Source organism: Cyclopterus lumpus, chromosome 18 (genome assembly GCF_009769545.1).
Source record: "Cyclopterus lumpus isolate fCycLum1 chromosome 18, fCycLum1.pri, whole genome shotgun sequence".
Taxonomy (NCBI): domain Eukaryota; kingdom Metazoa; phylum Chordata; class Actinopteri; order Perciformes; family Cyclopteridae; genus Cyclopterus; species Cyclopterus lumpus.
In genome coordinates this window covers 652,526-670,000 of record NC_046983.1, presented here as the reverse complement: position 1 = coordinate 670,000, position 17,475 = coordinate 652,526, and the positions used below count along the sequence as shown (strand labels likewise).

General features: G+C 46.5%; 1 protein-coding gene across 1 annotated transcript in view; it reads right to left on the bottom strand.

The window, feature by feature from the left end:
• LOC117747915 (atrial natriuretic peptide receptor 1-like) overlaps positions 1–17,475 on the bottom strand; it is a 29,890-nt gene extending 12,415 nt beyond the window's left edge. Inside the window, exons 1-16 of the mRNA XM_034557426.1 lie at positions 17,059–17,475; positions 16,472–16,574; positions 12,665–12,797; positions 12,333–12,465; positions 11,751–11,852; positions 6,437–6,539; positions 5,358–5,503; positions 5,197–5,269; positions 4,863–5,007; positions 4,365–4,451; positions 3,840–3,983; positions 3,630–3,751; positions 3,180–3,318; positions 977–1,025; positions 795–896; positions 517–636 (exon numbers count right to left, since the gene is read on the bottom strand). Coding sequence (XP_034413317.1) covers positions 517–636; positions 795–896; positions 977–1,025; positions 3,180–3,318; positions 3,630–3,751; positions 3,840–3,983; positions 4,365–4,451; positions 4,863–5,007; positions 5,197–5,269; positions 5,358–5,503; positions 6,437–6,539; positions 11,751–11,852; positions 12,333–12,465; positions 12,665–12,797; positions 16,472–16,574; positions 17,059–17,094 — 1,737 coding nt within the window. The 5' untranslated portion in view covers positions 17,095–17,475. The remainder of the gene's footprint in view (positions 1–516; positions 637–794; positions 897–976; positions 1,026–3,179; positions 3,319–3,629; positions 3,752–3,839; positions 3,984–4,364; positions 4,452–4,862; positions 5,008–5,196; positions 5,270–5,357; positions 5,504–6,436; positions 6,540–11,750; positions 11,853–12,332; positions 12,466–12,664; positions 12,798–16,471; positions 16,575–17,058) is intronic.

The window sequence follows — 17,475 nt, the reverse complement described above, 5'->3', positions numbered from 1 at the left end:
ATTATGATATAATGTGTGTACAGTGATATATTATTATATAATGTTTATACAGTGATATATTATGATATAATGCGTATACAGTGATATATTATGATATAATGCGTGTACAGTGATATATTATTATATAATGTTTATACAGTGATATATTATGATATAATGCGTATACAGTGATATATTATGATATAATGCGTATACAGTGATATATTATGATATAATGCGTGTACAGTGATATATTATGATATAATGCGTGTACAGTGATATATTATTATATAATGCGTGTACAGTGATATATTATTATATAATGTTTATACAGTGATATATTATGATATAATGCGTATACAGTGATATATTATGATATAATGCGTGTACAGTGATATATTATTATATAATGCGTGTACAGTGATATATTATTATATAATGTTTATACAGTGATATATTATGATATAATGCGTATACAGTGATATATTATGATATAATGCGTGTACAGTGATATATTATTATATAATGCGTCCTTACCAGGGTCATCATCATGTCCACCGGGCTGACTTTGATCGGGTTGATTCGGTGAACAAACTTCTTAATTTGTTCAAAGGTGGGTCGGTGGACGGGGTTTTGAGAGCGACATCGGCGGATCAGCTAGGGGAACACAGGAGGGACAAAAATACGGCCAGTTAGCTAGATAAAACAAATTTAGAAAAAAGATGAGATATAAAAAATAAGATTGTTTTTGTTTGAGGAGTATTATTTAAAAAAGTCAAGGAATGATGTCACAGAGCAGGTGTGGAGGTTCTCACCTCTACGTAGTCAGCAGGACACGGACAGGTGCTGTCTGCTTTACTGGAGATCAGCTCAGGTAGAGGAGGACACCAGGAACTCTCCAGACTCGACTCCTCCACCTGTAAAGTATTTATGTTCCTTCATCCACCAGTGACGCACAATACAACTCAGAAGAGACGTCAGGCAGACGGGGACTTACTGGGACGGGGTCGCTGCGAGTGGCGATCTCCAGCAGAATGATGGAATAACTGGGAAAACAGACAGATGTTATGTGTTTGTGTAGAATTCTGGGTAAAGGTTGAGGTTAAAGGGCCAGTTCACTAAGTCACATGATGTGTTCACGTCCAAGGTACTCGCGGGATCATTTGTGTTTATTGATCACGGATAAAATAACACTTTGAGCTGCTTCGTTCATGTTGAGGAAGAAACCAGCAGTCCCGTCTGCTTCGTGACATCATCAGTACCCCGTCTGCTTCGTGACATCATCAGTACCCCGTCTGCTTCGTGACATCATCAGTACCCCGTCTGCTTCGTGACATCATCAGTACCCCGTCTGCTTCGTGACATCATCAGTACCCCGTCTGCTTCGTGACATCATCAGTACCCCGTCTGCTTCGTGACATCATCAGTACCCCGTCTGCTTCGTGACATCATCAGTACCCCGTCTGCTTCGTGACATCATCAGTACCCCGTCTGCTTCGTGACATCATCAGTACCCCGTCTGCTTCGTGACATCATCAGTAACCCGTCTCCTTCGTGACATCATCAGTACCCCGTCTGCTTCGTGACATCATCAGTACCCCGTCTGCTTCGTGACATCATCAGTACCCCGTCTGCTTCGTGACATCATCAGTACCCCGTCTGCTTCGTGACATCATCAGTAACTCGTCTGCTTCGTGACATCATCAGTAACCCGTCTGCTTCGTGACATCATCAGTACCCAGTCTGCTTCGTGACATCATCAGTACCCCATCTGCTTCGTGACATCATCAGTACCCCGTCTGCTTCGTGACATCATCAGTAACTCGTCTGCTTCGTGACATCATCAGTAACTCGTCTGCTTCGTGACATCATCAGTACCCCGTCTGCTTCGTGACATCATCAGTACCCCGTCTCCTTCGTGACATCATCAGTACCCCGTCTGCTTCATGACATCATCAGTACCCCGTCTGCTTCGTGACATCATCAGTACCCCGTCTGCTTCGTGACATCATCAGTACCCCGTCTCCTTCGTGACATCATCAGTACCCCGTCTGCTTCGTGACATCATCAGTACCCCGTCTGCTTCGTGACATCATCAGTAACTCGTCTGCTTCGTGACATCATCAGTACCCCGTCTGCTTCGTGACATCATCAGTACCCCGTCTCCTTCGTGACATCATCAGTACCCCGTCTGCTTCGTGACATCATCAGTACCCCGTCTGCTTCGTGACATCATCAGTACCCCGTCTGCTTCGTGACATCATCAGTAACTCGTCTGCTTCGTGACATCATCAGTAACCCGTCTGCTTCGTGACATCATCAGTACCCAGTCTGCTTCGTGACATCATCAGTACCCCGTCTGCTTCGTGACATCATCAGTACCCCGTCTGCTTCGTGACATCATCAGTAACTCGTCTGCTTCGTGACATCATCAGTAACTCGTCTGCTTCGTGACATCATCAGTACCCCGTCTGCTTCGTGACATCATCAGTACCCCGTCTGCTTCGTGACATCATCAGTACCCCATCTGCTTCGTGACATCATCAGTACCCCGTCTGCTTCGTGACATCATCAGTACCCCGTCTGCTTCGTGACATCATCAGTACCCCATCTGCTTCGTGACATCATCAGTACCCTGTCTGCTTCGTGACATCATCAGTACCCCGTCTGTAAACAGCTTGTTTTGTTGGTTTTCTCCTCGAGACAAGAAGTAAACAACTTGTAAAAGCTTGTTGTCTGAATGGAGTCTGGTGTGATCAGTGCTAAGCTACGCTAAAATTGTAGCTGCTCCATCACCACTCCATTGGCATTCGTTGGCGTCCATCGGCAGTCGTTGGCGTCCATCGGCAGTCGTTGGCGTCCATTGGCATTCGTTGGCGTCCATCGGCATTCGTTGGCGTCCATCGGCAGTCGTTGCCGTCCATCGGCAGTCGTTGCCGTCCATCGGCAGTCGTTGCCGTCCATCGGCAGTCGTTGGCGTCCATCGGCAGTCGTTGCCGTCCATCGGCAGTCGTTGCCGTCCATCGGCAGTCGTTGCCGTCCATTGGCAGTCGTTGCCGTCCATCGGCAGTCGTTGCCGTCCATCGGCAGTCGTTGCCGTCCATTGGCATTTTTCCATTGATTTTGAATGTAATTGCGTCGAGTGAAACTATCGCCTGGCGTTTGGTGTGAACTCAGCACGAGGTAACTGTTCCGAGTACCTGAACACGTCTCCAGCCAGCGTCGGCTCCATGTTCGAGTTCTGAAACTCGGGCGGCATGTAAACCTCCAGGACTCTTTGCTGATAGGAGGAAAGAGGCTCGGCGGCGTCGTCCCTGCGATACGTCGTCAGCCCGTAATCTGACAGGACAGACCAAGTGTCAATCAACATCGGGGAATAAAACGGTCCATTCAGGACTGAAGTCAGATTACATAAAAGATGCTGTTTTAATCTACTGGTAAACTCTCATTATTAGTATTATTAATTATTATTCTGCATGCTCAGAAAAAACAATATATTGACTCTGAGGAGTTGAGATTATCTTGATTTAACTCAGATGTTAAATAAAGTACAACTTTTAAAACCAGCATGAAAATAGTACTTTTTATTTCTATATATTTGAACCTGTTTCTGAGATAAATAGACTAAGTAAATAGCCGCCTTGCCTCACCTGTAATCTTGCAGACCCAGCGGTCGTCCAACACACAGTTCAGAGACTTGAGTCGGCCGTGACAGATCCGGTGTTGGTGCAGGTACGACGTCCCTCTGGCGATGTCCGTGGCAAACGAAAACCTGAAGGGAACCAAACTGCGGGTCATTCCTCATGAACTGGATGAATCATCACCTAAATCTAAAGGATCTGAAAGGAGACCGTGTCCACCTGAAGCCCCAGTTGAGCGGGACCTCCTCGTTAAGGAGAACGTCGTTCAGGCTTCCTTTGGGGCAGTACTCTGTCACGATGGCAACGTCCGGCACCTCAACACAACCGCCAATAAACTTACAGAGGTTTGGGTGATCGAGCTCCCTGGAGAGAGAGAGAGAGAGTCAGAGCACCAACAGTCACGCCTTCTTTTTCACCAACAAAAAGCTGCTTAAAACTTTAAAACGCGCTGTTGTTTCTGATGGTGTTGAGCCCCGCCTTCTGTTTTCTAAAGCCAGTCAGAACCAATCGGTCACGAGTAAAACCAGAGTGAAGTCCCTTTGTTTGGATCTAGTTTGGTCTGCATCAACAATGTAATCACTCATTGTGATACATTTCATTTCATTGCTGTGAAATAGAAACATAACGAACAGCATTTTTGACTGTTTTTAAACGGCATTAAAAAAGCCCATCAAAGGGCTTTAATGTCACATTTGAAACGAGAGGGTCATGTAGACGAGGAAGGAAGACGAGTGTGTTGGTCACCTGACTTGTTTGACTTCCTGTCTGATGGTTTTGGACAGATAGAACGTCTTCGTTTGAATCCTCTTGATGGCCACCGTCCTGCCATCACTGGACAACAAAAGTATTATGAGTCAATCATCATACATTATAAAGATGTTAAGTATTTTCCTGGCAAAGACAGAACATGAAGCAGAGCTTTGCTCTTGGACATGTCTTTCCTACATTGACTTTGTGTCCTCGTCAAACATCTGAACTTCTGATTCTTAAGAGCATAAATAGATCGATTGATCAAGTACTTCAAGCTGCTGGTCTACAAACTGCATTTTACATCCTTTTGCTTCTTTTGTCGGACGAAAAACAAGCAAGGTATCAAACGTTGGTGCCGTAAATTATCCATCGTATCCATCAATTTCACATACAGCCCATCCCTAGTTCCCTAGTTGCAGCAACAAAGAAAAAACACTGTGTTGACAGCAGCAAGGCGGTTGAAATGGACAGGTGGACAAACGGGTGGCGTACTAGATCCCTGTGCAGGTGAACAGGGTTCTTCGGGCCCCCGGTTGTCCCGTGTTGCAGCTGAGAGCCGTCACACAGCTGGTGTTACTGTCGCTGTTCCCCACCGGTACACTCATGATACTGCCCATGGTCACACGACCCTCCTGATCTACGGAGACAAACAGGGATGGGGGATCTACCAGGACGGACTCAAGACCAGCACAGACCTGTTAGGACCAGGCCATCTGTTTTAGGCCTGTTCAGACCAGTTCCTCGTCAGTTTCAGGGCGGTTAAGAGTTGACGAGACCGGTCCAGGCCAGGCATCGTAAACCGGTCTGATCTGGATTGGGACCGTACCTTGTTTTATCTTGGTGAAGTCGATGATCCAGCTCTCGTCCCACAACAGCTTCCGTTTCTGGTACCTCAGCCACTACACCAGACCGAGTAAACAACAGGTTTATTCTTATCTGTAATTGGGTTGTGTGTATTGGGCTGTGTGTCGTGTCGTGAGTTCTCACCACAGCCGTCAGTCCGAAGCAGAGGCAGAGCAGGCTGAGTGGCAGGCCGATGGCCAGCTTGGTGGTCGCGGCCATTGGGCATTCACCACAGTCGGCTGAACAGGTGGAACAAAGCTCCGCCTCCTCACAGACGCCATCGCCACACACTTGGGAGGAGAAAAGAGAAGCTGCTGGTTCATGTTTTGGGAGAGACTACTGGAACAATGTGATGAGGGTGCAAACCCCACAGGACTTGGACCTTTACCTCATGCCCAAAGACAATGGTCTGCTATTTCCTTTGAACTTATTATAAGCCATAGAGGGCCTCCTTCCAATTGGAGTTCTAGGACCAGTTCACCTCAAGCTGGAGACCTTTGTTGTTTGTTGGGTTGTGCCCTCATTTCTTCTCTCTACTGGTGGACCTCTAATAATTGGTGGCCTAGTGGTCTTGTTCCCGAGTTGCTGATGGTGGTGGAGGTCTGTGATTGGCTGTTGGGATGAAGACGAGCTGGACTTCAATGGGGAGGTCTCGAATCGGTGGTCAGTCAGAGTCCTGGGTCGTAATCCAAAGAATGACATTGTGAACAAAATAAAGAGTTTCCTTCGCAGGATGTCTCGACTCCACCTGAGAGACCAGGTGAGGAGCTCAGATAATCGAGAGGAACTGGGAGGAGACCAGTTGTTAGTTATGGCTGTTCGCCGTCTGATCAGGACTCCTCTTGCGCGCCTCCTTGTTGACATGTCGAACTGGCAGGAGGGCCATGGGCCGACCCAGAAGGCCGCTTGAGCGACCGCCGGGTTCCAGACCCAGACCTTAACGGACAGACTTCTTTATTTACTGACTTCACGTGACATGTGATCCAAGACTGGAGCTTTAAGCTTCCTCTGTTGGTCACATGGCCCTCGTTGTTGGTTTCAAGAGTCATGCGAGGAAGCTGAAGCTCAGCTGGTCTGACTAACTGGATGAAGACTTCGGGTATAAGCCTGCCATTGGTCGCATTCGCCCCTCTTTGCACACCGTGCTGAGACGATGGTGATTGGTGAATAAGACAAACAGCGGTCTGGTAATGTGGGACTCAAGATCAACAAACACAACCTACCGACAGCCGGCTGCACCGTGCTCTTGGCCTCCAGAGCGACCTGCATGCGACCGACTCGTATGTGAGCGATGAGCGAGGTCAAGCCGGCGTGGAACAGAACCACCTGCAAGACAGAGTTCAGGGTTCACCTGGTCAAGTGAAGGCAGCAGGTTCACAGCAGAGGTTCGGAGGCTGATCGGTTGGCTCTGAAATTGAGAGTTTGTCTTTCCAAAAGATGGATGAGTAATTTGTTGTGGAGTTTAGGGATTTAACCTTTTATTGTGTCTCTACTTCCTGTTCCTAGTCACACAAAGCATCTCTACTTCCTGTTCCTGGTCACACAAAGCATCTCTACTTCCCGTTCCTAGTCACCTCTACTTCCCGTTCCTAGTCACAAAGTGTCTCTACTTCCTGTTCCTAGTCATACAAAGTGTCTCTACTTCCTGTTCCTGGTCACACAAAGCATCTCTACTTCCCGTTCCTAGTCACAAAGTGTCTCTACTTCCCGTTCCTAGTCACACAGTGTCTCTGCTTCCTGTTCCTAGTCACACAAAGCATCTCTACTTCCTGTTCCTAGTCATACAAAGTGTCTCTACTTCCCGTTCCTAGTCACACAGTGTCTCTGCTTCCTGTTCCTAGTCACACAAAGCATCTCTACTTCCCGTTCCTAGTCACCTCTACTTCCTGTTCCTAGTCATACAAAGCATCTCTACTTCCCATTCCTAGTCACACAAAGTGTCTCTACTTCCCGTTCCTAGTCATACAAAGCATCTCTACTTCCCATTCCTAGTCACCTCTACTTCCTGTTCCTAGTCATACAAAGCATCTCTACTTCCTGTTCCTAGTCACACAAAGTGTCTCTACTTCCTGTTCCTAGTCACCTCTACTTCCTGTTCCTAGTCATACAAAGCATCTCTACTTCCCGTTCCTAGTCACCTCTACTTCCTGTTCCTAGTCATACAAAGCATCTCTACTTCCCGTTCCTAGTCACCTCTACTTCCTGTTCCTAGTCATACAAAGCATCTCTACTTCCCGTTCCTAGTCACACAAAGTGTCTCTACTTCCCGTTCCTAGTCATACAAAGCATCTCTACTTCCCGTTCCTAGTCACCTCTACTTCCTGTTCCTAGTCATACAAAGCATCTCTACTTCCCATTCCTAGTCACACAAAGTGTCTCTACTTCCCGTTCCTAGTCACCTCTACTTCCTGTTCCTAGTCATACAAAGCATCTCTACTTCCCGTTCCTAGTCACACAAAGCGTCTCTACTTCCCGTTCCTAGTCACACAAAGTGTCTCTACTTCCTGTTCCTAGTCACAAAGCGTCTCTACTTCCCGTTCCTAGTCATACAAAGTGTCTCTACTTCCCGTTCCTAGTCACAAAGTGTCTCTACTTCCCGTTCCTAGTCATACAAAGTGTCTCTACTTCCCGTTCCTAGTCACAAAGTGTCTCTACTTCCCGTTCCTAGTCACAAAGTGTCTCTACTTCCCGTTCCTAGTCACAAAGTGTCTCTACTTCCTGTTCCTAGTCACAAAGTGTCTCTACTTCCCGTTCCTAGTCCCAAAGTGTCTCTACTTCCCGTTCCTAGTCACACAAAGCGTCTCTACTTCCCGTTCCTAGTCACAAAGTGTCTCTACTTCCCGTTCCTAGTCACACAAAGTGTCTCTACTTCCTGTTCCTAGTCACAAAGTGTCTCTACTTCCTGTTCCTAGTCATACAAAGTGTTTCTACTTCCCGTTCCTAGTCACACAAAGCGTCTCTACTTCCCGTTCCTAGTCACAAAGTGTCTCTACTTCCTGTTCCTAGTCACACAAAGTGTCTCTACTTCCCGTTCCTAGTCATACAAAGCATCTCTACTTCCCGTTCCTAGTCACCTCTACTTCCTGTTCCTAGTCATACAAAGCATCTCTACTTCCCGTTCCTAGTCACACAAAGTGTCTCTACTTCCTGTTCCTAGTCATACAAAGCATCTCTACTTCCCATTCCTAGTCACACAAAGTGTCTCTACTTCCTGTTCCTAGTCACCTCTACTTCCTGTTCCTAGTCATACAAAGCATCTCTACTTCCCGTTCCTAGTCACCTCTACTTCCTGTTCCTAGTCATACAAAGCATCTCTACTTCCCGTTCCTAGTCACCTCTACTTCCTGTTCCTAGTCATACAAAGCATCTCTACTTCCCGTTCCTAGTCACACAAAGTGTCTCTACTTCCCGTTCCTAGTCATACAAAGCATCTCTACTTCCCGTTCCTAGTCACCACTACTTCCTGTTCCTAGTCATACAAAGCATCTCTACTTCCCGTTCCTAGTCACACAAAGTGTCTCTACTTCCTGTTCCTAGTCATACAAAGCATCTCTACTTCCCATTCCTAGTCACACAAAGTGTCTCTACTTCCCGTTCCTAGTCACCTCTACTTCCTGTTCCTAGTCATACAAAGCATCTCTACTTCCCGTTCCTAGTCACACAAAGCGTCTCTACTTCCCGTTCCTAGTCACACAAAGTGTCTCTACTTCCTGTTCCTAGTCACAAAGCGTCTCTACTTCCCGTTCCTAGTCATACAAAGTGTCTCTACTTCCCGTTCCTAGTCACAAAGTGTCTCTACTTCCCGTTCCTAGTCATACAAAGTGTCTCTACTTCCCGTTCCTAGTCACAAAGTGTCTCTACTTCCCGTTCCTAGTCACAAAGTGTCTCTACTTCCTGTTCCTAGTCATACAAAGTGTCTCTACTTCCCGTTCCTAGTCACACAAAGTGTCTCTACTTCCTGTTCCTAGTCACAAAGTGTCTCTACTTCCTGTTCCTAGTCATACAAAGTGTTTCTACTTCCCGTTCCTAGTCACAAAGCGTCTCTACTTCCTGTTCCTAGTCACAAAGCGTCTCTACTTCCTGTTCCTAGTCACAAAGCGTCTCTACTTCCTGTTCCTAGTCACAAAGTGTCTCTACTTCCCGTTCCTAGTCCCAAAGTGTCTCTACTTCCCGTTCCTAGTCACACAAAGCGTCTCTACTTCCCGTTCCTAGTCACAAAGTGTCTCTACTTCCCGTTCCTAGTCACACAAAGTGTCTCTACTTCCTGTTCCTAGTCACAAAGTGTCTCTACTTCCTGTTCCTAGTCATACAAAGTGTTTCTACTTCCCGTTCCTAGTCACACTAAGCGTCTCTACTTCCCGTTCCTAGTCACAAAGTGTCTCTACTTTCCGTTCCTAGTCACACAAAGTGTCTCTACTTCCTGTTCCTAGTCACAAAGCGTCTCTACTTCCTGTTCCTAGTCACAAAGTGTCTCTACTTCCCATTCCTAGTCATACAAAGCATCTCTACTTCCCGTTCCTAGTCACCTCTACTTCCTGTTCCTAGTCATACAAAGCATCTCTACTTCCCGTTCCTAGTCACACAAAGTGTCTCTACTTCCTGTTCCTAGTCATACAAAGCATCTCTACTTCCCATTCCTAGTCACACAAAGTGTCTCTACTTCCTGTTCCTAGTCACCTCTACTTCCTGTTCCTAGTCATACAAAGCATCTCTACTTCCCGTTCCTAGTCACCTCTACTTCCTGTTCCTAGTCATACAAAGCATCTCTACTTCCCGTTCCTAGTCACCTCTACTTCCTGTTCCTAGTCATACAAAGCATCTCTACTTCCCGTTCCTAGTCACACAAAGTGTCTCTACTTCCCGTTCCTAGTCATACAAAGCATCTCTACTTCCCGTTCCTAGTCACCTCTACTTCCTGTTCCTAGTCATACAAAGCATCTCTACTTCCCGTTCCTAGTCACACAAAGTGTCTCTACTTCCTGTTCCTAGTCATACAAAGCATCTCTACTTCCTGTTCCTAGTCACACAAAGTGTCTCTACTTCCCGTTCCTAGTCACCTCTACTTCCTGTTCCTAGTCATACAAAGCATCTCTACTTCCCGTTCCTAGTCACACAAAGCGTCTCTACTTCCCGTTCCTAGTCACACAAAGTGTCTCTACTTCCTGTTCCTAGTCACAAAGTGTCTCTACTTCCTGTTCCTAGTCATACAAAGTGTTTCTACTTCCCGTTCCTAGTCACACAAAGCGTCTCTACTTCCCGTTCCTAGTCACAAAGTGTCTCTACTTTCCGTTCCTAGTCACACAAAGTGTCTCTACTTCCTGTTCCTAGTCACAAAGCGTCTCTACTTCCTGTTCCTAGTCACAAAGTGTCTCTACTTCCCGTTCCTAGTCACACAAAGCGTCTCTACTTCCTGTTCCTAGTCACAAAGTGTCTCTACTTCCCGTTCCTAGTCACACAAAGTGTCTCTACTTCCTGTTCCTAGTCACAAAGTGTCTCTACTTCCTGTTCCTAGTCACAAAGCGTCTCTACTTCCTGTTCCTAGTCCCAAAGTGTCTCTACTTCCCGTTCCTAGTCACACAAAGTGTCTCTACTTCCTGTTCCTAGTCACAAAGTGTCTCTACTTCCTGTTCCTAGTCATACAAAGTGTTTCTACTTCCCGTTCCTAGTCACAAAGCGTCTCTACTTCCCGTTCCTAGTCACAAAGTGTCTCTACTTCCTGTTCCTAGTCACAAAGCGTCTCTACTTCCTGTTCCTAGTCACAAAGCGTCTCTACTTCCTGTTCCTAGTCACAAAGTGTCTCTACTTCCCGTTCCTAGTCCCAAAGTGTCTCTACTTCCCGTTCCTAGTCACACAAAGCGTCTCTACTTCCCGTTTCTAGTCACAAAGTGTCTCTACTTCCCGTTCCTAGTCACACAAAGTGTCTCTACTTCCTGTTCCTAGTCACAAAGTGTCTCTACTTCCTGTTCCTAGTCATACAAAGTGTTTCTACTTCCCGTTCCTAGTCACACAAAGCGTCTCTACTTCCCGTTCCTAGTCACAAAGTGTCTCTACTTTCCGTTCCTAGTCACACAAAGTGTCTCTACTTCCTGTTCCTAGTCACAAAGCGTCTCTACTTCCCGTTCCTAGTCACAAAGTGTCTCTACTTCCCGTTCCTAGTCACACAAAGTGTCTCTACTTCCTGTTCCTAGTCACAAAGTGTCTCTACTTCCTGTTCCTAGTCATACAAAGTGTTTCTACTTCCCGTTCCTAGTCACACAAAGCGTCTCTACTTCCCGTTCCTAGTCACAAAGTGTCTCTACTTCCTGTTCCTAGTCACAAAGTGTCTCTACTTTCCGTTCCTAGTCACACAAAGTGTCTCTACTTCCTGTTCCTAGTCACAAAGCGTCTCTACTTCCCGTTCCTAGTCACAAAGTGTCTCTACTTCCCGTTCCTAGTCACACAAAGTGTCTCTACTTCCTGTTCCTAGTCACAAAGTGTCTCTACTTCCCGTTCCTAGTCACACAAAGCCTGCAGAGGCACCGGACAGGTGAACCTCACCTTGGCGGTCCAGTTGTTCTGGGTCATCTTTCCCGAGGTGGAGATGGTGTGAGTGAAGATCTTCCCGTCGTCGGGTATCCAGGGACCACAGATGCTCTCTGTCTGGAGGGTATGGCATTATTGGTCACTTTAATGGTATTATTAATGACTTTAATGGTATTATTAATCATTTGAATGGTATTATTGATTAATTGAATGGTATTATTGATTAATTGAATGGTATTATTAATCAATTGAATGGTATTATTAATCATTTGAATGGTATTATTGATCATTGTAATGTGACAGTACCATGCGGACCAGTACCATGTGACAGTACCATGTGGACCAGTACCATGTGGACCACTACCATGTGACAGTACATTGCAACAGTACTAAGTGACAGTACCATATGGACCAGTACCATGTGACAGTACCATGTGGACCAGTACCATGTGGACCAGTACCATATGGACCAGTACCATGTGACAGTACCATGTGACAGTACCATGTGGACCAGTACCATGTGACAGTACCATGTGGACCAGTACCATGTGACAGTACCATGTGACAGTACCATGTGACAGTACCATGTGACAGTACCATGTGCCCGAGCGGACAGGAGTGGATGTTTGCGTGGTGAATGCAGCAGTTGTCTCCGTCAGCGTCTTTCCAGTTGGACGGACAGTCCAGATGTTCACAAAACCTCCGAGCTGCGTCTGCGTTTGATATGGAGCTACACACACACACACACACACACACACACACACACAGTTGTCATTTGCTTCATTTGTGCTGCCTTCTTTGCATGTAAACCAGTACACCAGCTGTAAACCAGTACACCAGCTGTAAACCAGTACACCAGCTGTAAACCAGTACACCAGCTGTAAACCAGTACACCAGCTGTAAACCAGTACACCAGCTGTAAACCAGACCTGTGGGAGAAGATGTGGTTCTCCACAGCCCAGTGGTAGAACGAGTCCGTAGCCGTCACTGAATACGTGACGCTGAAAAACTCCCCGCTCTTCACCGTCTCTGGAGGACGGACCACCCAGGACATCTCTAGACCTGGACCACAGACGGGTAGAGAGACGGGTAGAGAGACAGACAGACGGGTAGAGACAGATGGGTAGAGAGACAGACAGATGGGTAAAGAGACAGGTAGAGAGACAGACAGACGGGTAAAGAGAGGGACAGATGGGTAGAGAGACAGACAGATGGGTAGAGAGAGGGACAGATGGGTAGAGAGACAGACAGATGGGTAGAGAGACAGGTAGAGAGACAGACAGACAGACGGGTAGAGAGACAGACAGACGGGTAGAGAGACAGGTAGAGAGACAGACAGACAGACGGGTAGAGAGAGGGACAGATGGGTAGAGAGACAGACAGATGGGTAGAGAGACAGGTAGAGAGACAGACAGACAGACGGGTAGAGAGAGGGACAGATGGGTAGAGAGACAGACAGATGGGTAGAGAGACAGGTAGAGAGACAGACAGACAGACGGGTAGAGAGAGGGACAGTTAGTTCAACAACAACAATGTCCAGTGTTTTCGTCTTTGAGCTTTTTGATTTAGTCATAATAATAAAATATTATTATTGGAGGAGGAGGAGATGAAGAGGAGGAGGAGATAAAGAGGAGATGAAGAGGAGGAGGAGATAAAGAGGAGATGAAGAGGAGGAGGAGATAAAGAGGAGATGAAGAGGAGGAGGAGATAAAGAGGAGATGAAGAGGAGATGAAGAGGAGGAGGAGATGAAGAGGAGGAGGAGATAAAGAGGAGATGAAGAGGAGGAGGAGATAAAGAGGAGATGAAGAGGAGGAGGAGATGAAGAGGAGGAGGAGATAAAGAGGAGATGAAGAGGAGGAGGAGATAAAACGGAAGGAGGAGATGAAGAGGAGGAGGAGATGAAGAGGAGATGAAGAGGAGGAGGAGATAAAGAGGAGATGAAGAGGAGGAGGAGATAAAGAGGAAGGAGGAGATGAAGAGGAGGAGGAGATAAAGAGGAGATGAAGAGGAGGAGGAGATGAAGAGGAGATGAAGAGGAGGAGGAGATAAAGAGGAGATGAAGAGGAGGAGGAGATAAAGAGGAAGGAGGAGATGAAGAGGAGGAGGAGATGAAGAGGAGATGAAGAGGAGGAGGAGATGAAGAGGAGATGAAGAGGAGGAGGAGATAAAGAGGAGATGAAGAGGAGGAGGAGATAAAGAGGAAGGAGGAGATGAAGAGGAGGAGGAGATGAAGAGGAGGAGGAGATAAAGAGGAGATGAAGAGGAGGAGGAGATGAAGAGGAGGAGGAGATAAAGAGGAGATGAAGAGGAGGAGGAGATAAAACGGAAGGAGGAGATGAAGAGGAGGAGGAGATGAAGAGGAGATGAAGAGGAGGAGGAGATGAAGAGGAGATGAAGAGGAGGAGGAGATAAAGAGGAGATGAAGAGGAGGAGGAGATAAAGAGGAAGGAGGAGATGAAGAGGAGGAGGAGATGAAGAGGAAGGAGGAGATGAAGAGGAGATGAAGAGGAGGAGGAGATGAAGAGGAAGGAGGAGATGAAGAGGAGGAGGAGATGATGAAGAGGAGGAGGAGATAAAGAGGAAGGAGGAGATGAAGAGGCAGGAGGAGATGAAGATGAGATGCAGAGGAAGGAGGAGATGAAGAGGAGGAGGAGATAAAGAGGAAGGAGGAGATGAAGAGGAGGAGGAGATGAAGAGGAAGGAGGAGATGAAGAGGAAGGAGGCGATGAAGAGGAGGAGAAGATAAAGAGGAAGGAGGAGATGAAGAGGAAGGAGGAGATGAAGAGGAGGAGGAGATGAAGAGGAAGGAGGAGATGAAGAGGAAGGAGGAGATGAGGAGGAGGAGGAGATAAAGAGGAAGGAGATGAAGAGGAGGAGGAGATGAAGAGGAAGAGGAGATGAAGAGGAGGAGGAGATGAAGAGGAGGAGGAGATAAAGAGGAGATGAAGAGGAGATGAAGAGGAGGAGGAGATGAAGAGGAAGGAGGCGATGAAGAGGAGATGAAGAGGAGGAGGAGATAAAGAGGAGATGAAGAGGAGGAGGAGATGAAGAGGAAGGAGGAGATGAAGAGGAGGAGGAGATAAAGAGGAGATGAAGAGGAGGAGGAGATAAAGAGGAGATGAAGAGGAGGAGGAGATGAAGAGGAGGAGGAGATAAAGAGGAGATGAAGAGGAGGAGGAGATAAAACGGAAGGAGGAGATGAAGATGAGGAGGAGATGAAGAGGAAGGAGGAGATGAAGAGGAGATGAAGAGGAGGAGGAGATAAAACGGAAGGAGGAGATGAAGAGGAGGAGGAGATGAAGAGGAAGGAGGAGATGAAGAGGAGATGAAGAGGAGGAGGAGATGAAGAGGAGATGAAGAGGAGGAGGAGATGAAGAGGAGGAGGAGATAAAGAGGAGATGAAGAGGAGGAGGAGATGAAGAGGAGGAGGAGATGAAGAGGAAGGAGGAGATGAAGAGGAGGAGGAGATGATGAAGAGGAGGAGGAGATAAAGAGGAAGGAGGAGATGAAGAGGCAGGAGGAGATGAAGATGAGATGAAGAGGAAGGAGGAGATGAAGAGGAGGAGGAGATAAAGAGGAAGGAGGAGATGAAGAGGAGGAGGAGATGAAGAGGAAGGAGGAGATGAAGAGGAAGGAGGCGATGAAGAGGAGGAGAAGATAAAGAGGAAGGAGGAGATGAAGAGGAAGGAGGAGATGAAGAGGAGGAGGAGATGAAGAGGAAGGAGGAGATGAAGAGGAAGGAGGAGATGAGGAGGAGGAGGAGATAAAGAGGAAGGAGATGAAGAGGAGGAGGAGATGAAGAGGAAGAGGAGATGAAGAGGAAGGAGATGAAGAGGAGGAGATGAAGAGGAAGAGGAGATGAAGAGGAGGAGGAGATGAAGAGGAGGAGGAGATAAAGAGGAGATGAAGAGGAGATGAAGAGGAGGAGGAGATAAAGAGGAGATGAGGAGGAGGAGATGAAGAGGAGATGAAGAGGAGGAGGAGATGAAGAGGAAGGAGGAGATGAAGAGGAAGGAGGCGATGAAGAGGAGATGAAGAGGAGGAGGAGATAAAGAGGAGATGAAGAGGAGGAGGACATGAAGAGGAAGGAGGAGATGATGAAGAGGAGGAGGAGATAAAAAGGCAGGAGGAGATGAAGAGGCAGGAGGAGATGAAGAGGAAGAGGAGATGAAGAGGAGGAGGAGGAGGAGATAAAGAGGAAGGAGGAGATGAAGAGGAGGAGGAGATAAAGAGGCAGGAGGAGATGAAGAGGCAGGAGGAGATGAAGAGGAAGAGGAGATGAAGAGGAGGAGGAGATGAAGAGGAAGGAGGAGATGAAGAGGAGGAGGAGGAGATGAAGAGGAGGAGGAGATAAAGAGGAAGGAGGAGATGAAGAGGAGGAAAAGATGAAGAGGAGATGAAGAGGAGAGGAAGATGAAGAGGAAGGAGGAGATGAAGAGGAAGGAGGAGATGAAGAGGAGGAGGAGGAGATAAAGAGGAAGGAGGAGATGAAGAGGAGAGGAAGATGAAGAGGAGAGGAGATGAAGAGGAAGATGAAGAGGAAGGAGGAGATGAAGAGGAAGGAGGAGATGAAGAGGAGAGGAAGAGGAAGGACGAGATGAAGAGGAGAGGAAGATGAAGAGGAAGGAGGAGATGAAGAGGAGATGAAGAGGAAGGACGAGATGAAGAGGAGAGGAAGATGAAGAGGAGAGGAGAGGAAGAGGAAGATGAAGAGGAAGATGAAGGAGGTTCTCACCTCCACAGTCCATCATGTTGTACTCGTCTGGTTGGTCGAGAGGCCAACAGTCGTACTCTCTGTTGTCGAGGTCGTGCCAGCTGCACACACAGCACACACACACCTGAACACACACACACACACACACACACACACACACACACACACTGGGCTGATTTAACAATATAAGATAATAATAAACACATTCAATTACAAAATAAAACAACAAAAGGCAATTTGAAGTATTTAATACCATATTTAATGTTTTCAGTCAGAAAATAAAATAGGAAATATTTTATGAAGAAAACAAACATCTGGACGATGTTTACGAAAACTAAAACATTTTATAACAAAATAACCAAAGAAGTTGTCGGTCGATAATAATGATAATAAATTAAATAATTTAAATAAAACACTTTGATACGAATATTAAATGAAATGAAAACACTCGATGGTTAAATATTCACTTCAAAGTAAGAGTCCCATGTGACTTTAAAACAGGAAACTATATTTATCACACTTAAGATTATATGTCGTTTATTTTATATATTCATCTATATTTCAATTGATTGTTGAGTTTAAATCAGAAGATGATTTTAGAATCTTACCCAGAGCAGAAAACCAAGCGTCTGCTTCTTCTTCATGTCTCACTGCTGAAGACAGACAGGCAGACAGACAGGCAGACAGGCAGGCAGACAGACAGGCAGGCAGGCAGGCAGACAGGTGTGTTGTCTGCAGTCTCAGAGCGGTTGAGTCCAGACGGAGTGATGAGGAAGAGAGGGAGAAGAGGAAGAGGAGAGAGAGACAGGTGTTCACTGCTCTCTAGTGGTCAGACTATGTTACTACACCAATGTACTTAATCCGATTCTACATTTATTTTATAACACAAGTTACTTCACTTAATATTTATTGTTTGATTACAATAGCTCCATTTCCACCAGCTGCTCCATTATAATATAATAATATATACTATTCTGCATAACGTAGTACTTGTACTACTTCTACTCTGAAGAAGGAGGTTTTCT